Below are 22,959 nucleotides of genomic sequence, written 5' to 3'. Positions count from 1 at the left end.
GGGATAAACAATATTCACAGCGCTTCTAGAGCCCCAGAGCCACCTGTCCCCTCACATGCCACCCCCTCATGGCGCAGGGGGGTCCTGCCCTGAAACTCGGCGTGAAACGGGGAGAAACCGGGCGTGGACAGCGCACCGGGGGAAGGGGTTCATCCCCGGAAAGAGGTTCATCCCCGGGGAAGGGGTTCATTCCCGGGGAAGGGGTTCATCCCCGGAAAGAGTTTCATCCCCGGGGAAGGGGTTCAGCCCCGGGGAACGGGTTCATTCCCGGGGAAGGGGTTCATTCCCGGGGAAGGGGTTCATCCCCAGAAAGAGGTTCATCCCCGGGGATGGGGTTCATTCCTGGGGAAGGGCCCGGCTGGGCCAGCTCCGCCCAGGCCCGGTCAGGGACCGTGAGGAGAGCTCGGGGGGGGCGGAGATGGCGCCGTGCCGCGCGCGGGTAATGGCGGCGGCTCTGAGGGAAGGGGAGGGGACAGGCCGTGAGGGCAGCCCTGCGCCATCACCTCCCGCCGGCTGCGGGAGGGAGGGAGGAGGGAAGGGAAGGGAAGGGAAAAGAAAGGCGCCGCTTCCGCCACGGCGGGGCGGGCCTGGGCGGAGAACGGCGGCGCGGCGGGGCTGGCAAGGGTAGGGGCGGTGAGGGCCGCGGCCTGGCGGGATGGGGGATGGCTGTCTCGCTGTCTCGCTGTCTCGCTGTCTCCATTTCTCTCTCAAGAAAAGCCTAGTGGAGCCGGGGTGGACAGCAGGGCTGGAGGTTCCCTGTGGGAACCCTGTCAGAGGCAGCGGGGCCATGCGGGGGTAGTGATGCCATCGCTGCGGGGCTGCGAGGTGCCCCCCAGTCAGGGGTGCGGGTTTGCACTGAAATTAACTTAACCGTGGGTATTTCAAATTATGGGAAGGATTCGGTCTTTTTGTAGCCCGCAGCGCACGGTTTTAATCTAACGCTGGTCATCCTGCTGTTTTGTTCTTTGTCGGAAGCGATGGAAGCGAGTCCCATCGTGACGTCCAAGCAGCGAGAGGCGGTGGTGCACGGCGTGCCCACCGAGGTGGTGTGCACGGCCTTCTCCAACTCGGTCCTCGTGGTGGTCACACAGTACGGCAAGATGGGCACCATCGTCTACGTGGACCCCAACACCATCGCTGACAACGTGGGCAGGCCCTCGCTCACCACGAAGGTGCTGCTGGGCAAGGATGAGGTGAGAGCGGATGCGAAGCGCAGAGGCAGCAAGGATAAGGGGGAAATGTAGTAGGTGGAGCCGTGCAAGTTGCCAGGGAGTTGATGAATCACAGCAGTTAAGCAGTGTTTGAACAGTGATAAGATTAATTTTAAAATGAGGAAAGAGGGGCTCATCAGAAAAGTATGTGCACTGGTCTGCTCTTGGACATAAAAGTTTAACCATGAGCGTTTTGGCGATCTGTTGTTTTGTGTCCTACAGGATATGGGTTGCTTCTGCGTGTTTATGGAAAGTTTGATAAGCTCTGTTGATTTAAGGGTTGCAAGATTAAATATGCTTCCATTGATAACCTTTTTGGGTTTCTGTTCCAATGAATTTGTTTTATTTTTCAGGTCTGTTTTCCCACCCCTATCCTCCCCAGTCTATGCCATCCCCATAATGGACTTTAGTTGCCCATTCCCAAGTTTGCCTTCCCTTTATAAAGTTTAATTTGTTTTGCTTCAACAAAATGAGGTTTTAATCGACCATTTCACAAAGCTAGAGAGAAAGCAGAAGCAAATATGTTTCACAAAGCATGGTCAAACATTAAAACAGAAAGTTACAGAGCTACAAGATTATGAGGCTTTCCATTAGGGTTGAAGTTATCACATATTACTTGCAAGCTTTAACTAGAAAAGATGTAGCAACACAAGTTCCTGATTCTATCAGGATTTCCCCTTGTGGAGTTCTTTCTCTTGAGCAATAGCATTCCCATTTTGAATGGGAAATATGTTTTCTCTGCTTTGATATCACCTCTACACCCAAGCTTATATTGTGTTTTATTTAGAAATGGGAAGTGCTGTGTTTATTTTGTTCCATTCTATTTTTAAATAATTTTAGCTAACTTAACTGGACTTTAAACTTCAAGAAAAGACTCACTAGTTTGCTGCTTTCCTGTTTGTCACTGTTAACACCCTTCTTTGGGATGTTACACACTTCCAAACAGCAGCTAAAATCAAGCAATCTCATTCTTCTGACAGATAGACATCTGTGGGTGTAAATGAAACCTAGACAAGCTGGGTGGTTCGAAGCTCTGCTGGGTGAGGTTGAGACTGTACATTAGAAAACACCTCTTCACCAAGAGGGTGGTCAGACACTGGAACAGGCTTGAGGTGGTTGATGCTCTGAGCATGTCAGTGTTTAAGAGCCATTTGGACAATCCTCTGAATAATTTTCTAACCTGATCAGCTCTGAGTTGATCAGGCAGTTGGACTAGATGTTGTTGTAGGTGTCTTCCAGGTAAAATAGTCATTGCTGTTCTGATCTTTTCTTGTTAAAGAAACCTCATGGAAAAGGTTATATCCTTTTTTTTGCTTCCTTCAGCCTCATGACTTATTTCTGGTTTTCATTATTCTATTAAAATAAAAAGCAACATGTCTGTAACACCAGACATAAAAAAACTGTGTGTATAACACCATTTGGGGGGTCTCTAGGAATTACAAAAATAACAGCTTTTTTCCAGAGCTTGTCAGTGGAGCATCCCCTCTTCAGAACAAGTTTTTAAACAAAAAAACTGTACTTGCAAAATGCTTTAGAAACCTGGCTGTGAAGGAAATAAAGGCATTTGGATCCACAGTGTTTCATATAATTTAACACTGGTGCCATAGTTCAGGTGGGAGGATTATGGAAGGGAAGATTATGCATACTGAGTTTCCAAGTTCTCCAGACAGTACTGAACTCAATTCAAGTACAGCTCTAGTAAAGTTGTTTCAGGGTAGTGTGGGTGGCTGGCACACTCTTGGTACCAAACTCTTCCATTTTAAACTGGTTGAGAAAGTGCTTTCTAAAGTTCCCTATCCCATGGCTTGCCTTTGCTGACCACGTTGGAACTGCTCAGCAAATACCGAATTCAGACTGAGTCCAGGATCAACAGGTTCTCTGTGTCACTCCGGGACTCTTCCTCTCCTAACTCCTGCAGCAGGGCTCTCCCATCTGTAGGAATGTGCATCTGTATCCCTTTGCTTTTCAGCCCCTCGTTCATGTTTGTGCCAAAAACCTGGTGGCATTCGTGTCGCAGGAAGCTGGGAACAAACCTGTTCTCCTCGCCATGGCTTTAAAGGACAAGACCATGGAAGGAATACAGGCTCTACGAGAAGTGATCCGAAGTTGCCAAGTGTGGTGAAGTTGTGCCATCTGGATTCAAGGAAATGATCTTGAGTCCATGACTCATCACCACCTATTTAAAAGGACTAGAAATGAAAATGATGGAATGTCTTTGTGGTGGTTTTGGACGTCCTGAGGAATTTCATGAATTTTTCTCTACTGTGTAGAACGTTTGTGGGTTTTGTTACTGGGACAGGTTTGCAAGTCCATATAGACAGTGGTGAGACGAGAGCAATTGTCTCAGCATAGGAGAGAAGTGCTACTTTTATCGTGTTGGGTGGGTCATTTATTTGGGAAAGGGCTTGGCTTTGCACATGTGTCCTGAGGAGCAGCAGATGCCAAGCTCTGTAGCTCTGCTGTACCGCAAAGGGGGAACACCCAGTGCAGAGGGAATAAAAGAAACTTTGTCAAATAAAATTTTACCTGTTTTCTTTTTTGCTCTGTGAGAATCACTTAGTTGAAATACAAGCCTTGGTAAAATAATCAACAGTTGTATAATGGGAAAGATATTCTTGCCTTTTTTTAAGGAAATGAGTCCTAGATGGCTGCTTTTGTCCTTATGTCCATTCCTTTCTGGATGTAGGCTGAATTAATTTTGTGCTTTCACGCTGATTTTAAAGAGAGGCAGATAATGATGCTCGGCAAATTTCATGAAAGCTGATGTCAGGGTGGAAGACAGGAACCCAAAATAGTTGTAAGAAAATAATCTCTGCCAATGGATTACGTGTTACCAACACATGGGAGAAACAGAACATCCATAGGCTGATCACCTGTGGTGAGCATCTGTCTTGGAGATGTGGGGACAGAGGGTTTGAGGGGTTACACAGGGTTGTTTCTGCCAAGTAATTCACAAAAAGTGTCAGAATAAGTTGTATGAGCTGATTCAAAGATTAATAGCCAAACTTGCCTTTTGCTTGGAAAGCATATTTGTTTTTACCTCTTGTAATAAACAAGAACAAGTAGTAAATTTTTAAGTGAGCTGGTAGACACTTTTGTCACTTATGAACTTGACAGCACAGACGGAGGCCAGGTCTTGGAGTCTGGGCAGGGAGGAGTTGTGCTAAGACCAGTTGGTACAGCAGAATCAGCACAGAGCCAGTGCCTACCCCATGGTGATCCAGCTGCCAGGTCTTTTCTGTTGCTAAAAAATCCCCTAGAAGTAGAAAAGCAGAAAATGGATTTCGAAAGGACTCTTTTCTCTGAAGTAAGGGTTATTTACAGCATTTAAAGGGATTATGAGAAATGAAACTCTTTTTTAAAAATACATTCAAACACTGCAGGCTTCCAGCTGCCCTTGACAAGAAACTTCATCTAAAAATAATTTTCCAAACTGTGCTTCCAAGAATCAAAGATTCGCATCTGTCAGAACTATAAATTTTTCCTCTTCTACACTTCCCTTTTTTTTTGTCTAGGAAGGCTGAGAGAAGCATGTGGAATTTGTTATTGTCAATCTTGGTTTGCTAGTAGGGATTCTCTCCTGACACAAAACTGGTGCTCTTACTGGTCCAGAGCTCCAGCAGCTTGTAGAAGACATACATGAATTAGCAAATTGTATGTCATCAAAAAATGGAAATTGCATCTTCCACTGTGCTGATACAGTGGCATCCCACTGCTGTACCCCAAAGAGCTGAGTGTTACTGCCTAAAAGCCAGGCACAAGTTAAGCACCTTCATTTCCTGGCTGTGTATGTGCCACCAGGTCTGCACGGGGTGGTGGGTGAGGAAAGGACGTGGAAACCTCTCTGATTTAATGCTCGGAGCCAGGACAGACTTACCTTGCTGCTTTTTCATGTGCGATAAATTAGAGCACGAGCAATTGGTCCTTCGACTTTGCTCCTCTGCTGCGCAGTAAACCAAAGGGAAGGCCTGCCCAAACAACAGGCACGAGGTGCCACCAGCTGCCTGCCTTTTAGTCATCGCTCTCAGGTAGGGATTAATTCCCAATTGCTGGGAAATCTGCCTCTGCCACCCCGGCGGAGCTCTTGCCGTCGGCCGCAGGACGTGTGCTGGGTGGGGGGGCAGCAGCGTCGGGCAGCACCGCGGTTTTCCATCCGTGTTTGCTTTCCGGGCGTGGGTGCCGAGCGCGGCGGACTGGAAAGGTAAGTTGGGTAACTTTTCTGCGGGAGACAAAGCCCGACCTGCTGCTCCAGCTCCCGCGGGGCCCGGGGCGCAGGGAGGGCGCTGGCAGGGTGAGCCGGGCACAGCCAGGGCGCGCTGGTAAGGTAAGCGGGGCTCCGGCGGGGCCCGGGGCACTGCAAGGGCCAGTGGGGGGCTGGCAGGGAGAGTGGGACGCTGGTGGGAAAAGTGGGGTGCTGGCAGGGAGAGTGGGGCACTGGTGAGAGCCGGGGAGCAGCCAGCGTAAGTGGGGCAGTGGCAGGGCCCGCGGCCAGCAGGCGGGCAGGGCTGGGAGGGTGGCCGGAGGAGGAGTCTCCAGCGGTGCAGGTGGAGGAGGGCACGGGGGATGCAGAGGCAGGTGCACGGCAGCCAGATTCCCTTCCGGAGGAGCCCCAAAGGGTGAGTGGGGCCCTGGGGGGTGCACAGCAGCTGGGGGAAACCCCAAAAATAAGCGTTGACCCAGCCATTGGTTCTGAGCACCTGTGGGAGTCGCTGGGAGGGCAGAGCCTCCTCTAAGAGCTCTGTGCCTGCGTCATCCACTCCTCCAGATGGGCATCAAGGAGGGCTCGATGCTGCCCTGCCGCGATTTGTAGCTGTGTGCTGAAGGTCCTTCCTCCTGAGTGGCCTGATGGTGGTGTGGAGAGGCTGGTCCCATAAATAACCCGAGTGTCCTGACCTTATCGGAAAGCAATCGGGGAAAGGCATGTCTCCTGCTCTGGTGAGGCTAAGCCTGGATGCTCCCCTCCCTGGGATGTGGGTCAGGGATCTGAGGTACTGCTGGGGAGATGCGAGGGCTCGCCCTTCCTGCTGACTTGCTTCACCCCACAAGAGGCTGCCGCTGAGATGGGGATTTTTCCTAGGTGCTGCAGGACACAGGGAGGATTGCGAGCTGGGAGTCTGAGCTCTGGCAGCCTGTAGATGGAGGGGAATCCCTGACAAGGTGAAAAACCCCATTTGCAGGTGGCCTGCCTGAACACAAGCTTCACTGCTCAGTTTATCTTCTCAGTTCTCACTTAGCATCTCTAATATCCCAGGGAGTGTGTAACAGGTACACACAGTATGGCAGGTACCTGCAAGGTGTCTGAAAACAGACAGATTGGATACGGCTCAGTCCCATGGAGGAGCTGAAATTTGCAGCAGATATTATTCCCGGTGTCTCCTTGCTGCCTTTGTTTTGGAAGCAAATGGCTCTCTAACTGCATTGAAAAGCCTGACTACCTTGCATGGCCGGGATCTAATTACCTGTGGAGCTGGGAGCCCTGTCTCCGAGCGGCACTGAGGCTTTTGTTTTTAATGACTTGCTCTGCCATGTTCAGAGTGTGACAATGTCAGGGAGGCTGCCAGGACTGGCTGTTGATGCCACCGTGCTCACACCGCGATGGCTGGGAAAGTTGATAGGAGATGGGATGTCTTGGGCCAAGCATTTATGGCACAGCACTAGGTTGAAAACAGATTAAATGGATCTAGTGAAGAGCACAGCTCTCTGCCATGTCTTGGGGACTAAGCTGGATTACTAGAAAAGTGACTAGAAAAAACACAGCTAGAAAGAGTGAGCTTTCATCCTGCTCTGTCATGATGCTCTGGCAAAGCGTGGCCAAATCCAGTCATTTAGCCCCAGCCAGCAGCAGGGCAGGCTCCAGAAAGAGTAAGGAGTGATTGGGGAACGGGGCAGAGCCGGACTCTCATCTCCCTCCCCGTGCCACCAGCTATCTCCGTCCTCCTGTTAATGTTTACAAGTCAGGTCTGGCAGCATCCAAGTCTGTCCAAAGACCAGATCCCGCCCCGGCTTTCCCGGGATCCTTTTTCCTGCTGGCCGGGGTCCGCAGGACGGTGGCAGGGAGGAAGAACACGGTTCCCTGCTGCTGTGTAACACTGTCGGCCCCGCTGGCGGTGCGGGTACTCCGGGGTGAGCTCCTGGGGCCTCGCCAGCTGCCGCCCGGGCATCTCCGCTTACACGCCACTGCTGCCAGGCGGAGCCGGGGAAAGGTATTTTTAGGGCTGTTGATCTGACACCAGCTGAGTTTGCTCTCCTGTGAGGTTGGGGTTCGGTGAGAGGGCAGAACAGGGAGCCGCAGGGTCAGCTCTTGCTTTGGTTTGTTTTCAGTGTTTAATTGGTCGTTCCTTACCACTCTTATCTATGGCAGATATTTTCATGCTTCTCTCCAGTTCATGCTTACAGTTTTACCCCAGGCGATAGTTACCCAGCAGCTAAAATATTAGTTTATTAACAATGAACTGAGAAGCATCTGTATTGGTAGAGTTCAGCTAGCAGGTTGTCGGTTTTTTAAACCGCTATTGTTATACTTGAGGAAAAAGCAGCTTTCCATAGATTAGCAGAAAGTGAACCCAAACATGGCAGTTTATGCATCTGTTGGCCTTGAGATATGAAGCTGCCCTATAAATAATTGCTTATTATTAGGTTGGCCCTTGCTGTCGGGAGCCACAGGGTACACGGTGTCCATATGCCCAGCCACCCTCTGCACCAGGAATGCTCAGTGCCTTGGGGCAGCCGGCTTTGAGGAGCACACACACGGAGCAGGGACATGCCATAGCACTCCAGCATCCCCAAAGGGCAGCAGCCCTGCCTCTGGCACGGCAGGCTTGCTCCCTTGTGCTTAATTTGGGTGCAGGAGAGACCGCTGGCTGTCCTTCAGGTCTCGGGGTTGGCACTACTGGCACACTGACACCCCCACAATCCCAAAATAGCTGGGTGAAGAATGTGGGTGACACCAAATGTCTGGTTTCTTGGGCAGGCCCTGGCTTTGCCCCAAGCAGGCCACACATGATGAAAGGAACCAAATTTGGGGGGGAACCTGGTGTTTTCTGGGCTCCCAAGGAAGACAACACAAGTGTCCTAATGGCTTGTTGGTAAGGGACCATTTATTATCCTGGGTGAGGGACTGGTTTAACCCTTAAATCTCTGGTTTCTGACGGGAAAGCATCCTGAGCCACAAATGTGACCTTACAGGGGTTGAAGTATGCACAGATCATTCCCTTTTAAGTGGGAGTGATTCCTGAGAAAACAAGGAGCAAAGCTGGGAAGGAGAAGTGTGTCTTTTGGGAGACATGGGAACTGCACAGACCTCCTCAGGGAAAAGAGGGTCTGCTTTTGAAGGATATTTGCATTTTCCTGCTGGGAGAAGCAGACCAAATCACAGCAAAGGGGCTGGTTTGGGCGAGGGACACCCTGGAAAAACCCTGGGGAGGAGATAAACCTTACATGAGGTTTGTACATGCTGTGTGGGCTGGGAAATCTGCTGGGACCTTCCCTGTCACCAGCTTACCTCGCTCCTGCCTTCCTGCACCACTCCCCTTCCTTCTCCCTCCCTGCAGATGAGTAATGCCACACGTGCTGTGCCCTCTCCCGTGGCACCTGGCACGCCGGGGCCTGGCACAGCAGCCAGGCTGGCCTCAGCCCCCCCATTCTCAGCTGTTGCCCTGCTCACGGCTGCCCACAACAACTCCGAGGATGGCCAGCAGCTTTTCCTGACCACGACAGCGGCACAGGTCATCTCTGGCATCTTCGTGTGGTCAGCACTCATTGTCACCTTTCACCAGGTATGGGCTGCAGCAGAGATGGGGCTCAGCACAGGGGTTGACAAACAGGGTTAGAGCAAAACTATGGATTGCCACCAAGCCCATTGCAAATCACTCAGGTCTGGATAAGTATTTCTTCCTGTTGCTGCCCAGAGGCGATATCCCTGCTGTCAGGAGCCTGGTGCTGGCAGCTCATGAGGGTGGACTTTGCCCACGCTCTCCCCAGGTGGTTGCCAGAGCCAGGAGAGGCTGCAGGGCATTGGCACTGCCCAGAGGCAACACCCAGTGGGGCATTTGGGGAGTTTGGGGTGCACAGCACCAGCTGCCCTGAGGCATACCCTGAGTGGGCATGGTTTAGGGGGCTGTGTGGGTCTATGCTGCTGAAGGCAGCCCTGGGGAAAGCTGCTGTCTCCAAGCACTGGGATGGGGCTGCACAGGGGAGGGCACATTCCTCACACAGCCTAGGGAAGGAACCTGATTTCCACATGCCTTCATGCAAGGGATTGGCCCAGGGAGTGGGACGGAGCCTGTTGTGTGTGCTCACTGTGATGGGTCTGTGGTGAAAAGCTGGCAGAGCTCTTACCCCAGAGAGGAGGCTTAACACAGCACCCCTGTGGGTTTGGGGGCACCTCTAGTTCCCATCCTGACCTGTGGCAGCCACAACTCTGCATGCTGGGCACTTTGCAGATCTACACACACCTCAAGAATTACACCGTCGCCAAGGAGCAGCGCTACATCATCCGCATCCTCTTCATCGTGCCTGTCTATGCCTTCGACTCCTGGCTCAGCCTCCTCCTCCTCGGCAGCCACCAGTACTACGTCTACTTCGACTCAGTGCGTGACTGCTATGAAGGTGAGCACTGCATCTGCTCAGCAGGGAGGCTGAAGGCAAAGTGGGGGTCTCCTCATGTTTACCTGTCTCTGGGGCATCTTGGACTGTGAAGTGGCAAATCTTCATCGCTTTCACTTCCCACTCTCCCTTCCTCCATGCAGAAGTTTTCCCCTTCCTTCTCTGTTGGCAGCAGGGAGGGGATGCCCCACAGGCAAACATGAGCTGGTGTCTTTCAGACACAGGCTTGGAGGGACACCACCACCACAGTCTTGGGGAAGAGGTTTTCTGGCTGCCTATGGGGAAGATGTGCAGCCCACACGAGGCACTAAAACACGAGGCACATATGCCCAAGAAACTGGGGAGTTGGGGTGTGCTGAAGTGCAAGGGAAATTTGTCAGGATTATGGCTGCTTTTGTACCTTGGAACTCTCTTCCTCAGGAACTAAGTTGTGTGGGTATTAGCATTACTTCAGGTTTGGAGTATATAAAAAATAAGTGGTGGGGATGTCCAAAACAACTGTTCAGGACCTGCTCCTTGCTGGCCAGCAGCCATTTGTGCTGCCCCTTAGCAATTTTGAGGTACTTCCATGCAGATGGTCCCTGGATAGACTGTGTGCACCCAGAGGAGTTTCTTCGTCTGTAATGAACTCTGTGCACATAGTGTGATGTATCCGACTCCACTTGGAGGTCGGATGGATTTGGCCTGCTGCTCCTCTCACTGGGCTCCCACCCACCAGCATCCCAAATCTTGATGCAGTGCCAGGTTGGATGAGGAAACACCTGAGCAGGAAGGAATGCAAGACAACCTCCTCCAGGACTTCCATCAGTCCTGCTGATCATGTCTGCCCTTGCCTTGGCAGCTTTTGTGATTTACAGCTTCCTGAGCCTGTGCTTCGAGTACCTTGGAGGGGAGAGCACCATCATGACCGAGATCCGAGGGAAGCCCATTGCGTAAGTCCCAGCATCCTGTGAGTTCCTTCTCCACCCACTTTTCCCACCCAGCACCCCCAATGGCATCCCCTTGCCTTCATCTTCCAGGTCCAGCTGCTTTTACGGGACCTGCTGCCTTCAGGGTATGTCCTACTCCATCGGGTTCCTGCGCTTCTGCAAGCAGGTGGGTACCCGATGGGGAGCATTGACTCCACTTCCCTCAGATGAGGGCTCTCAGGGTGGCAGGTTCCTATCCCAGTGCCCTGCCAAGGGGGCTTAGCTTCATTATTCTCTTTAGATGCTGGATTTGGAAGCTTTTTTCGTCTGAGTGAGGCAGGTCACCAGCTCACTGGCACCTGGCCAGCAGCAAGGCTGCTCAATGTCCTTGCCTCTGACTCACTGCTGAGTCAGGGTCTCCTCCCACTGCAGAGCTCAGATTGCCATCTCTGTCCAGTCCCAGGTTAGCCTGGATGCTGGCTCACTCTCCAGGACTGCACTGTGGGCTGAATCCTGTCACCCGTCTGTCCCCAAGCCCTCTGCTCCCCCACCTTGGACTGGCTGCGCTGCCTTTCGAGAGCTGCCTTCTGAAAGCCCTACTCCCTCATCTGCAGATCTTGTGCTGGTTCATATTTCACCCCACAGCACTGCTCTCTCCTGTGTGTGTGTGTCTCTGGAGCAGAGGGGTGGGATGTGGGGAGTGGGATGTGCTGCTGCCCGTGGTACACCGTGTGTCCCCCCTGTGCAGGCCACACTGCAGTTCTGCATTGTGAAACCCCTCATGGCAATCGTCACCATCATCCTGCAGGCATTCGGGAAGTACCACGATGGAGACTTCAAGTGAGGATGCTGGGTGGGGCTGGGGGGAGGTGAATGGGAGAGGATGGATCCCTGCTCCATCACCAGTGTGTCCTGCCAGTCTCCCAGGAAGCTGCTTCATAGACAGTGAGAGTGCTGTGAGCCCAAAGTGTTGGAGACTCGCTGCCCCCAAACAATACAGGGACAAAACTCCTTTGAGCCATAATAAAAATAAAATAATAAATAAAAAGAGGTCCCACCAACAGAGGAGAAGCTGCTACCTCTGTCCCCCTCCCCCTCCTGGGCTGTGTTCTCCCCCAAAGCAAAACAATGCACCCTCCCCTTCCCCATTTGATCTCTCTTTGCCCGCAGTTGCCCTTGCTTTGCTCCCCACAGCCCAGAGCAGCAGCTCTCTCTCTCTCTCTGCCTGCAGTGTCCACAGTGGATATCTCTACATCACTATCATCTACAACTTCTCTGTCAGCCTGGCCCTTTACGCCCTTTTCCTCTTCTACTTTGCCACCATGGACCTGCTTCGCCCATTTGAGCCGGTGCTCAAGTTCATCACCATCAAGGCCGTCATCTTCCTCTCCTTCTGGCAAGGTGGGTCCCACCATGGATGCCAAGTACTTCTCCTCCCATAGCCCCACCTGGATCAGGGGTCCAGGAGCAGAACTGATCCCCCTCCCTTCCCCCATACAGGAACACTGCTGGCAATCCTGGAGAAATGTGGGGTGATCCCTGAAGTTCAGATCATCGATGGGAAGGAGGTGGGAGCTGGGACAGTGGCTGCTGGCTACCAGAACTTCATCATCTGCATTGAAATGTTCTTCGCTTCCATTGCCCTGCGCTACGCATTCACCTGCCAGGTGTACAGGGAGAAGAAGGAAAACTCAACAGGTAACTCTTCCTCGCTTCTTCCTTTCTTCAATGACTAAGGAAAGAGGAAACCTCCCTTATTTTATTTATATCCCATTAACAATGGGATGCTGAAAGCTACAAGAGGAATTTCTTTATCTTGTGCTCCATGCATTTCTTCTCCCTCTTCCCTCATGACACCCAAAAGCTAAAACAAGGGGGCAGGTAAGGAGACCTTGATGTGGCTGGGCAGGATTAGGGGATGGTAGTATTACCCACGTGCTGTTGGAGAGGATCTATCCTCTTTGGAAAATGGAGCTGGGATTTCCTTCCTTCTCTTTGGAACTTGGAACTGCAAACTGACGTGGCCCACAATGAGCCACTGATCTTGAATTTCTAAGGGAAACTCTCTTGGATCACTTAGGCTCATTGATGCTATCCCATCACACTCCTGCTCTCCTGTTTTGCAGCAAACCTTGCCCCAATGCAGAGCATCTCGAGTGGGCTGAAGGAGACCATCAGCCCCCAGGACATCGTGCAGGATGCCATCCACAACTTCTCCCCCACGTACCAGCACTACACCCAGCAGTCGATGCAGGAGGCAGAGCGCAAAGCGCCAGGGGAGAATGGGCACGTGGCCTCCAAGATAGATGGACAGAGCAGCAGGAAGAGCAAAAACATTGAAAAGAGAATGCTAATCCTGTCAGATGAGGAGCTGTAGGAGGTATCAAAAGAGACACTGACACTGAAGAGGTTTTAACCCATGCAAAGGGGAGGTGTCTTGAGGCTGAGACAGCCTGGGCTAATCAGTGTACTGAGAAGCCAGGAACTCTATCCAAAAAGCCAGTCTCTCAAAGGGAAGATGCAATAACCCAGAAAAGGTTAAGTCAAATAGTGCCAGCTTCTGTTGTCATGGATGGAGCTGTGTTGGACTCTGTGTTGCAGCCTGGCCTTTGCTGCCCCACTGCTGCTGTCTCTCTGCCAGCCCTGTGCCAATGCTGGGGGATGCCAGGCAGGGAGGGGAGCTGGGGTGCAGGAGAGACCAGCTGCCCTCACCCTCCTCTTACCTCCAAGCAGTGCTGAGGCCTGAGAGAAACGCTTTTCTCAGCACAGTTCTGCTCTAGTTTCTCCCAATTTGAGTAAAAAATGATCTCCAAGGGCTCCGTGGAGAAAACCAGCCCAGGAAGGTGACTTCGCTTCACCTGAAAACCTGGTAAAGGTTGAAAGACGTCATTCCTTATTTTTACATCTTTCCTCCTCTCCTCACAGCAAAGCTTATAGAGATGTGCAAAAGACCTTTACCATGGAGAAAGAGTAAGTCATCCTCTTCTCCCTCCAGATGTGGATGCAGCTGTCCAAGTAACTCCCCCAGGAGTGTGGCAGGACCTCACTGGGACTAACCAGAGGTCTGCAGCTGCATTTCTGAGAGCTGCTGGTGACAGAAGTGCTTGTTTATGTCCAAACCAGCTTATCTCTGAACGGATCAAAAGTTAAAAGGGATTCCAGCTTCCTTATCAGAATCTTTATTAGAGAACCAGACTGTGACTGGTGGGGGTAGGAATTCACTTACTGGGAACTGTCTGTTCCTCCTAACCCTTCACTATTCCCCATCCCTGGGCTTTGCCTGACCTGTGGGAAGGCAAGCAGGAGCTGAGCCCAGCTGGGTGACCATGGTGAGGACAGAGAGGTGCGAAGGAATGTTGCCATGTGGGGCAAGACCACAGGCAAGGGAAGACTATGTATGGAGGGATGCTCTTCATATCAGTGATGGCGAGCTCACATCCTTCTGTTAAGACTTCTCCTTTCTCCCCCAATTAATAGTCTAATTTCTATTCTCCTGTTAATGAAATGATCCCTGGGAATGAACTCAGGCACTGGTTGGGCTGTTGTCTGGGATGGTAGCTAGCTAGTGGAAGGATGAAGGCAAATCTACAGCCTCAGATTTGCAATCATGTGGCAAACAAGCCGATGGATAAGGCTTGGTGCCCTTTTAAACATAACTTGTAGAATTTGGATCTTTTTTTTCCCCCTGCTCTTAAGCTGCAAAATGTAAATCACAACACAAAATTATTTATTTTTTTTTCTAATAAACAGCAATTTCTAGCACAGAGCAAGCAAACATTTTCACTGAGCTCAGCAAGCAAAGCCCACGATCTGCCTGTTCCTGCTATAATGCTGATGCTCTTAAGCTTAACGTCCTCCCTGCCCCTCAATGCTGGCCCAGCAGAAATACCTGCACACGCAGCATCCTGCACATTTTGGCATTCCTACAGGATTTGTGCTCATCTTTTTGACTCCACAAAGAACGTGCGTGTCTCCCGCTTCCTCTCCCTGCACAGCACCTCTTCCTAAGCTGTGGACGCAGTGGTTCAGAGATGCTGGATCTGGTTTAGGTAAACTAAGCCCAGACTCCAGCACCAAGACAAGCTCTGTTTATTATTATTATTATTGGAGAAATCTTACCATGCTATAGCTCAGATTCCACATGAGCAACCTATAGTTCAGCCAGTCCTGCAAGTCCTTCTGGTCTGGAGGAGCACTGCTCATACCTGCTCAGCCAGTGAGACTGCTGACACTTTTCCTGCAATAAGCTCCATAAACAAGAGCCAGATGCTCTGCACATCCAGACATTCATCCAGGATCCTGCACATCCTGGGAGAAGACTGTCCTGCATAGAAAGTGCAGCCTCAGTACTCAGGGACAAGGCTGCTTGGCTTTGTCACACATCCAGCACCAAAGCAGGGATATCTCAGCTGAACATCTTGGTCTTCACCCCTGTGGGAGAGGACGGCCACAGCTGCAGGAACAGAGGCTGCTCTGGCTCCTGGGGCGAGGACAGACTGCAAAGGTGATGATGGCACATCTGCTGGTGCACTCACAGCCGCTGAGATAAAGACTTGCACAAGAACACAGCAAGAACCGTGGTTGTACTTCATTGCACAAATGATCGACTCCGGTGCATAATGGGCTGCCTCCATTGCTCTGCCAGCAGGTGCAATTCCCACTGCAGACAATAACATTTGCCTATTTATGTCAAGCCCTGATTACTGTATTATATGTAAAACAGATCTTTCTTGCAAGCCAAACAAGGGGGGGAAAGAAAAAAAAAAAAAGTCAGCTGTGACTCATGCAAGTCAGCAGTGTGATACCAGCCTGAAGGAGCCGTGCTGGGCTGGACACCAGCTGGCTGCCGCGACGGCAACAGCAGACACCCTCGCTGCTCCAGCCGGCGCGAGCTGGGCCTCCTGCTCGTCCTTTTTCTTGGAGAGGGGAGAGAGGCAAGAGCTGACGGCTCAGGCTGGGCACTGTCACAGCCCTCAAACCCTCAGGCTGTCAAAAGGCATCCATGGGGAATAGAAATACCAACGGTGGTGTAGGCTGGACGCGGTCTCTGCTAACGCGTCTCCTCCACCTCCTCAACAAGGACACGGGGAAAGCTGGCGGCGAGCGCACGGGTGACCTACACAGGAGCCTGCTGTGCCTGGAGCCACGCCAGCAGGCAGCCTGGGAGGAACAGGCTTCTCTCACTGCCAGCAGCAGGCTCCGGTGGTCGGCAGATTTGTTTTCCCGTTGTCGCTTGTCCTCGGGATTTCCCCAAGGACAAGGCTGAGTTGCAGCTGCTGGATCTCCTGCTGCTTTTTGGGCTTAGATCAGGCAGGTTTACACCCCACTCATGTGAGGGATGATCGGCACAGGGCAGACCCTGCCACTACATTTGTAGGAGCTCAGGCTGACCTCCCTAAAAGCAGAGGGGAAGGAAGGCAGCCGCTGGCACCACAGCAAAGGCATCTCTCACACATGGCTGCTCGCTGCACAGCGCCCTGTCAGAGGCAGACACTTCTTTTTTTGGGTGCTAGCACTCACCAACAAGTCCCTGGGCCCAGCTGCTGACAGGCACCAGAGTGCCAGACCTGCACCAAAGAGCAGGATTTGTGCTTTTACCCCACCTGTTCACACAGACCTTTTATGCTCCTCCCCTATGCGTGGTGAACTCCTTTCACTTCTGAACCTTCACCTAACCCACTCCTGATGCCCTTTTCTTCCTGAACCAATGCTCCTCCATCCCTCCAAGAGTCACACTGGCCCACCTCCCTGTCCCCTCCATTGTCACCAGCTCCTCACTGCAGTGACTCCAGGCAGGAGCCAAAGCAGCTGATAATGCTTTTTTTGCTCAGCAAAGAGACCGCCATCACCCCCAGGCTTCACCCAGCTACCTGCTCAGCCAAGCCTGCCTGGCCCCAGCTAATGACCATCCATTACCTGCTGACACACAAAGCCTTTCAGCCCTGCTCCTCTCCACTTTGCCCTACCTCTTAATTCCAGCTTTGGCCAACACACCCATCTGTCTCCAGCCTACTGCCTCAACACAGGCCAAGTGTTTTACCCCTTCAGCTGTTCTCTCAAGAAACTTGACCGCCTGAAATAGGAAACTAAAGCCAACACAATCCCTGAAAGCTCACTGGCACAAGGTACCACCTTTTAAAAAGCCCCACCAGGGAAAAGCAAAAAGATGAAGTATTGATGTAAGGGGTTAAAGCAGTTTATTCACAAGCAGTCACACAGGGGAACCGTGAAGGGATATTTCACAACCCAAAGGAAGAGAGAGGAGTGTTTCTCTCCAGCACTTCAAGACAGGTCACAGTGTCTCTGAGCCACAACTGGCTTTGCTCAGCATCACAACTGCAGGCAGGTGCCTGCTGAGCTGTCAGTCCTGCTTGTGCTAACACAGACACCCACTGGTTGTGCACAAAGACAGAGCCCCCGGGTTAGGAACACACGCGGTCTGAGCACGGGATCGACCTGACAAGCAGCTCGGACAAGAGCTATCCCTGGAGCACATTCCAAGCGTCCCAAGAAAGCACCACAGCAAGGCTGAGATGGGCTCCAGGAGGCTGGGTCAGATGACTGCAAAAGCCCAAGCTGCCATCCTGCTCGCCTTAGCCCAGCCTGCCTCCAAAAAACACATCGCTCACCGCAGCGCCACAGCCAGCCGGGTGCTGCACTGGGGACAGGCAGCAAAAAAACCCGAGGAAAACACTCCACTGAAGATCAGTTCAGGCTCCAAAACGCTGACCATAGACCAGGGCAAGTCTGAAACCAGAAAATGCTTTATTGGAAAGGTACAAAAAAACCAGTCACTGCAGCTAAATTTACAGCAATAAATTACGTTGTGGCTGTCAAGAGAAGTAATGGACACATACACAGGGCTATTCGCCTTACAAACAGGAATCCACATTGCTTGGTATATCAATAATTTATTTTATAATAAAAAAGCAGCACAAAAATAAATATTGAAATGAAATTACTGAGTAACCACAGAGGATAGAATGAGCTGGTGATAAAAAACAACTTAAAACAGAAGACTTCTATCATTAAAAAAATGAAAGCAAGTATCCACCATCTACAGAAACACCCCAGCAGACTGAAATACAGACGAAGGAAAACAAATCCACATTACAAAAGTTTTTCGGTTTTGTTTTGTTTCTTTTTTTTTTCCTTTTTGTTTTTTCCTTTTTTTCTTTTTTCTTTTTTTTTTTTTTTAAATAAAAACAATCATGACAATGAAGTTTAAATGATTCGAGAGAGAAAAAACTGCCACCTTCTCCTCCTCCCCGGGTCTGAGCCATCCCATGGCACAGCTCGCCTCGTCCCTCCCCACCGTCCCGGAGCTGCCGTGGCACCCAGGTCTCTGCACTTTGCGGTCTCCTCCCGGCAGACGCTAGAGTTGGGCAGGAGCAGAGACGCTGCCTTGTTTCAAAGGGATCTGGAGCTGCCCTGGAGGGCAAGGTTCCCCACTCCCGACAGAGAGCACAGCAAACACGTCTACGAGAACAGAGGTGTCCCTTCCCGGTCCCTGCGTGACGCTTTCTTCTCCTGCCTCCCACCCAGCCCTCGGTTCCCACGTCTCACTGTGGATGGGGAGCAACCAAAGAAAGGCCAGGCCCAGGGGAGAGGATCCCAGCACCCAAAAATCAGAGCCCCCGCTCCTCCTCAGCAGGGTCAGGGGGACAAACTAAGAGGGGCAGAGAAGGGAGCCCCGGCATCCAAAGTACTGCAGCAGAGATGCGCGGGCGGCGCGGCTGCGGGGACGCGTCCCTCGCCGCCCGCTCCCCACGCCGCGCTCGCCCTGGGTGTCAGGCTGGCAAGTGCAGGACGGAGAGAAAAAAAACAAAACAAAACAATAAAACACAACAGAAACAAACCGAACCCCAGAGGAATGCAACGCGACAACCCCAAGCTGGAGGGCCCTCCAGGGAGGAGGGTGGAGGAGCTGGGTCTCCAACATGATCAACAGCTTTCGGGTCATTCCTCCCTCCACGTTACCTTGCAATTCTGATCCCTCTGTGGAAGTTTAGCCAGGACATTTCATTCCCCTCCAGGTCACCACCCAGGGAGCCCTGGACTGGCAATTTCTTTTAATAAAGATTTACAGTATCAAACTTGGAAAAAAAATTATTTTTTTTCTTTTTTACGAAAAATCTGTACGATAAAATGTATATAATTATATATTTATATATATATTTCTCTCTCTTTAAATATTTCCACGTGGTCCTTATGGATATCCAATATGGATTACCTACCATGGCTATGGTATCAACAGCTTTAACAACACCCAGGCCTCTTGTTCTTTATCGAGTGACCAGAGATTTAAGTGCCTACCAGCACTAAACTAGCAATCACTTGGACAAGCCTTTGGCACCCTTCCAAGAACTGGAAAAAAAAGAAATACTTGGCCACAAGGGAAGTGCCACATAAAGATATGTTTCTCAACTCATTCCAACAGCAAGAAGACCCCAGGAACAAAGTTCGACCTCCGTCCCCTTCAGTGAGACAGGTCTGATTTCCCCGGAGGGGTGTCAAGGGCAGCCAGAGGGTGTTCCTATCTAGCCAGGAATGTTACGGAGCTCTGGAGCTGTTTTAAAGACTGGAAGCATTTGGGCATTTTCAAGTCAACTGGCCTTTTTCATTAAAGTTTTCATTTAAAGCCCCAACAGTGCCAGGAGTCTCCATTTTGCCTGTTTTTGGAGGCACCTGTAAGGTCTGGGAAAGTGTCCAATGTCTGTGAGCTGGAGAACATGAGAGGACCAGGAAATGACCATAACATCTTTCTCTTCCTCAGCTTCTGCTGTGGGAGTCAATAACTGGTACTGATACACAGGACATCGATCTGCCTGTTTGGAGATAGGGAGGGAATGGAGGAGAAATGAGGTAACACTAAGTGTCATCCAAACTCTACTTGTTGGAAAATCACTTGAAGGAAACTCCCTGCTCCCTTCCAAAACACGTGGATCTGGCAGGGGGAACGAGCCTTCAGGAAGCATTTCACTGACACCCTTTCTGGCTCAGTAAGGTCACGGATGTCGATGTTGGGGACTGAATGAGAACCAAGTCTGAGGTTTCTCTTTTCATTAACCTATTTCACAAAGGATCCTCTTGGGAAATCCAGAGACTCCGATGACAAGGTGAAAAAAAAAAAGAAAAAGCAAGCTAACAACTTCTTCCAAAGACAAGTAGGGCTTCACTAAGTTTCTACCAACTTACTGCCATTCAAGGCGAGACAAAGCCTCAAACAACAAATTATACTGGGTGTCAAATGCCAGTTCACTGTCCTCTTTCCAACAACGGTAGCACTTGATTATTCTCTTTCAGTCAAAACCACTTATGAATTCTCCGTGATCTTTGTTTTCTGTTCTGGAGCCCAAATCCTCTAAGCTCTTCTCCTCAACTTAAGCCTCAACAATCTCATTCTCTTCTCACCTGCATGACAACAGGCATCGTCCATTCCACAAGTCTCTGACCTGCCCTACAAAACACACAGTCCCTTTTTTTTCCTACTTCAAGAAGAAAAAAAAACAACAACAAAACACACAAACACCAACATAGCTATTTTTTTTTTTTTTACAGTGACCTGGAAACATTCATCATTTCATCACTGCTGTGCGACAGCACAATGTCTCTTTTTCAGCTTCCCAAATCCTGCCCGCTGCCAAGCCAGAAATCCCTCTCCTGAACCACTGCTCAGAGCCAAACAAACAACTTCTCGATCCCAATTCTCCTGTCCCCTCCACACACATTGATTTTCCATCCTGCCCTCTGTGTGCCTCTCGGGATAACTCACCCACTAGCAAGAGAAAGCATCAAGTTTCAGGGTCACATTCACACAGGTTGTCTGAACACTGAGGGTTGTTCACTGTACTCTTTGGATCCCAAATTCAGCATCTGATGTGCTACGGAGAGGGAAAGACTCTTCCAAGCACCCATCTGACCTCCCCATAGCCCTTCTCTGATCACCAAGGACTGGTGAGCACAGCTCTCCAGCTAAGGATGCTCATTGCTAACATACCTATGCTTTTGTCAAAGAGGAGACTCTAAACTTCTCTCCTCCTAGCTGAATGCTATTGCCCTCTAGTTACACTTCAGTGCTTTAAAAACATCCTTCCAAAACACTCTGCAAAACCCCTTCTCGTAGTGCTGATCCCAGCAGAACTGTCCCACCTTCTCTCACAGCCAATTCCGCCTCCACCAGTAATATGTGCAGCATTTTTCCTCCTCATCTCCCCTTCTCCTCCCCATCACACTGCTCTTCACAGCATTTACTGTGCCTCCCTCCCTTCAGCTTCAGGTAACCCAGGAAAAAAAAGCTGCTACTTCAAGACTGCGGATCATTTGGAAGAAATAAACTGCATAAATATACCAAATTCACAGGCACACCTTTGGGAAGGAGCTATCAGGAAACTTGGGCTTGGAATAAAGGAGGCTGCAATGTAGTTTTTTTACAGGCCACACAGGTAATGGGGCATATTAAAATATGTAAAATATATATTTTTCCATATTTTAACAGCATGGATTGAAAACAAAAGGTTATTCTTAATGGGTGTGGTCAGACCCAAGCATTTATCTCCATCATCCTCCCACTCCCATCCACTCTTAGAAGGATTAAATCAAACCCAAAAAGCCTGTTCCTGCCCTCACAATATCAGATGGAAGTGGGGGAGGTAGGGGAGACCCTTCTTACAAGGAGTAGGAGGCCACTAAAGGAAACTCTTTTTCCCATACATTCATCTCACATGATGATTTCTACGGTCCGTATGTTTCCTGGCTCTTGAGCATCATTCACGAAGACTCTGGAGGCTCCTCAGGTATCTTCTCCCAGCTGGAAAGCTGCCCACAGCTGAGAGGGGTTTGTGGAGGCAGAGGGAAGGAGGAAGCAGATCTTGCAATTTGTACTGCGTACAGAGCTCAAATCCTGGACATGAGAGGTTGATGGAGCCACTGAGTCCAGACAGAAGCAGCCAGTTAAGTTCCCTTTGCAGGAACCCTTTGGGTTTGTTTGTTTTTCTCTTTTCTTTTTTTATTTTCTTCTGTTTTTTGCACTTTTGGAAGAGACTTCTTAAAATGCCAATTCTTGACGTGACCAAGGACTCCGGAACAATGCATAAGAGCCTTATCCCCTCCCCTCTGAAAGGCTGCTAGTTCCCCCCACCGAGGGCACTAGGAGGCTGCTGAAAACGGCACAGAACTGGATGAGATTTCGGCTGATTTCACGATGGTGATGACACTGGTGGTGGCAACTTTGGTCGGGGTAATAGGCCCTCGCGCCACAGTACGAGCGAAGGTCTGGAGTGCTTCGTACTTGGAGCGCAAGGCATCCAGCTCTAGCTTCATGCTGCTGTTTTCTCTGGCCAGCTTCTCCACCTCTTGCTGCAGCTCAACCCGCTGCCTCTCGAGCTCCTCTTTCTGAGTCACACGCTTGATGCGGCAGCTGGCAGCGTAGCCCCGGTTCTTCAGCGTGCGCCTCCGCTGCTTCAGACGGATGACCTCCTCCTTGGTGAGACCCCTCAGGTGCTGGTTCAGCTCCCGTACGGACATTGACACGAGTTCATCATCACTCAGCACTGGGGCATTCTCTCCTGACTCCTCCTTTACCTGCAAATACCAACAGCACAGGGGTAGCAGCAACCCGAGGTGAGCAGATGCTCTGGGCAGCAGAAGGAGAAAAGGCCACCCCTCAGCAACGTGACATCCCTACCTGGAAAACACCCCTGATGTGCTGTGGAGAGCACAAGCTCCACTAAAACGTCTGGGTTAAACATGGCAGAGATCTGAGCACTGTAGTTGTCTGGGTTTGGGTCACCCTCTTAGGTCAGGGAAAGCAGTGAGCTTTGCATACCCAATGAGAACCCAACAGCAAGATTTTCAAGGGGATAAATGTAGAGTCAGCTGAAGCCTTTTTTTGTGAAGTCCTTTGTCAGGACCTGGAATTCATAATGAATGTTAAAGATGACACCTTTTCCTAGCATTACACTGGGACACCAGTGCAGCATCTCTAAAGCAGAATAGCTGCTTCTGTGCAGGGCTTAATTCAGAATTTTGTGGTTTTTCATTGAAGAAAACCAACCATGCTTAGCTTCAAGGACTGCCTGATTTGGTTTTGCTGGGGCACAGTATGTAGTAACTGAAGTTACATGAGAAAACACCAAGGCCTTGCCCTTTCCTTTCCAAGCACATTTGCCACCACCATTATTTTCAGAGTCACAGAATTGTTTAGGCTGAAAAAGACCTTCAATATCACTGACCAC

General features: G+C 50.6%; 4 protein-coding genes across 20 annotated transcripts in view; 2 read left to right on the top strand and 2 right to left on the bottom strand.

The window, feature by feature from the left end:
- Positions 1-402: 402 nt before the first annotated feature.
- Positions 403-3,819, top strand: PSMG3 (proteasome assembly chaperone 3). 4 transcript variants are annotated; one of them, XM_058849928.1, is made up of 3 exons: positions 403-439; positions 976-1,193; positions 3,181-3,819. In XM_058849928.1, exons 2-3 carry the CDS (start codon positions 978-980, stop codon positions 3,331-3,333), a joined length of 369 nt encoding a protein of 122 aa, XP_058705911.1. In that variant the 5' UTR covers positions 403-439; positions 976-977; the 3' UTR covers positions 3,334-3,819. The 4 variants fall into 4 exon arrangements, with proteins under 4 accessions (XP_058705911.1, XP_058705909.1, XP_058705908.1 ...); XM_058849926.1 differs by lacking the exon at positions 403-439 and adding an exon at positions 509-624; XM_058849925.1 differs by lacking the exon at positions 403-439 and adding an exon at positions 750-842.
- Positions 3,820-3,958: 139 nt separating this feature from the next.
- On the bottom strand, positions 3,959-20,155 carry LOC131584640 (uncharacterized). Its single transcript, XM_058849976.1, has 6 exons — positions 20,138-20,155; positions 18,433-18,518; positions 15,529-15,639; positions 13,447-13,675; positions 5,089-5,404; positions 3,959-4,467 (listed from the first exon to the last, which is right to left on the bottom strand). The coding sequence occupies exons 1-6, from the start codon at positions 20,153-20,155 to the stop codon at positions 4,310-4,312; spliced, it is 918 nt and encodes a 305-aa protein (XP_058705959.1). The 3' UTR covers positions 3,959-4,309.
- On the top strand, positions 5,156-15,416 carry TMEM184A (transmembrane protein 184A). 8 transcript variants are annotated; one of them, XM_058849914.1, is made up of 9 exons: positions 5,156-5,239; positions 8,762-8,986; positions 9,653-9,818; positions 10,657-10,747; positions 10,835-10,910; positions 11,472-11,563; positions 11,955-12,124; positions 12,224-12,421; positions 12,850-15,416. In XM_058849914.1, the coding sequence occupies exons 2-9, from the start codon at positions 8,762-8,764 to the stop codon at positions 13,098-13,100; spliced, it is 1,269 nt and encodes a 422-aa protein (XP_058705897.1). In that variant the 5' UTR covers positions 5,156-5,239; the 3' UTR covers positions 13,101-15,416. The 8 variants fall into 8 exon arrangements, with proteins under 8 accessions (XP_058705897.1, XP_058705896.1, XP_058705898.1 ...); XM_058849913.1 differs by lacking the exon at positions 5,156-5,239 and adding an exon at positions 5,292-5,412; XM_058849915.1 differs by lacking the exon at positions 5,156-5,239 and adding an exon at positions 5,425-5,535.
- The window catches only part of MAFK (MAF bZIP transcription factor K), an 18,248-nt gene continuing 8,739 nt past the window's right edge, over positions 13,451-22,959 (bottom strand). For 6 of the 7 annotated variants that reach the window (XM_058849920.1, XM_058849923.1, XM_058849919.1 and 3 more), the window contains exon 3: positions 17,619-22,306. In XM_058849920.1, coding sequence (XP_058705903.1) covers positions 21,872-22,306 — 435 coding nt within the window. In that variant the 3' untranslated portion in view covers positions 17,619-21,871. Of the gene's footprint in view, positions 13,590-17,352; positions 17,471-17,618; positions 22,307-22,959 lie in introns of those variants that run through there. The other variant, XR_009278775.1, reaches the window with a different exon arrangement.

The sequence above is a fragment of the Poecile atricapillus genome, chromosome 14, assembly GCF_030490865.1.
Source record: "Poecile atricapillus isolate bPoeAtr1 chromosome 14, bPoeAtr1.hap1, whole genome shotgun sequence".
NCBI classification, from domain to species: domain Eukaryota; kingdom Metazoa; phylum Chordata; class Aves; order Passeriformes; family Paridae; genus Poecile; species Poecile atricapillus.
The sequence above is the reverse complement of the archived record's forward strand: the minus strand, read 5'-3'. Positions and strand labels throughout refer to the sequence as shown.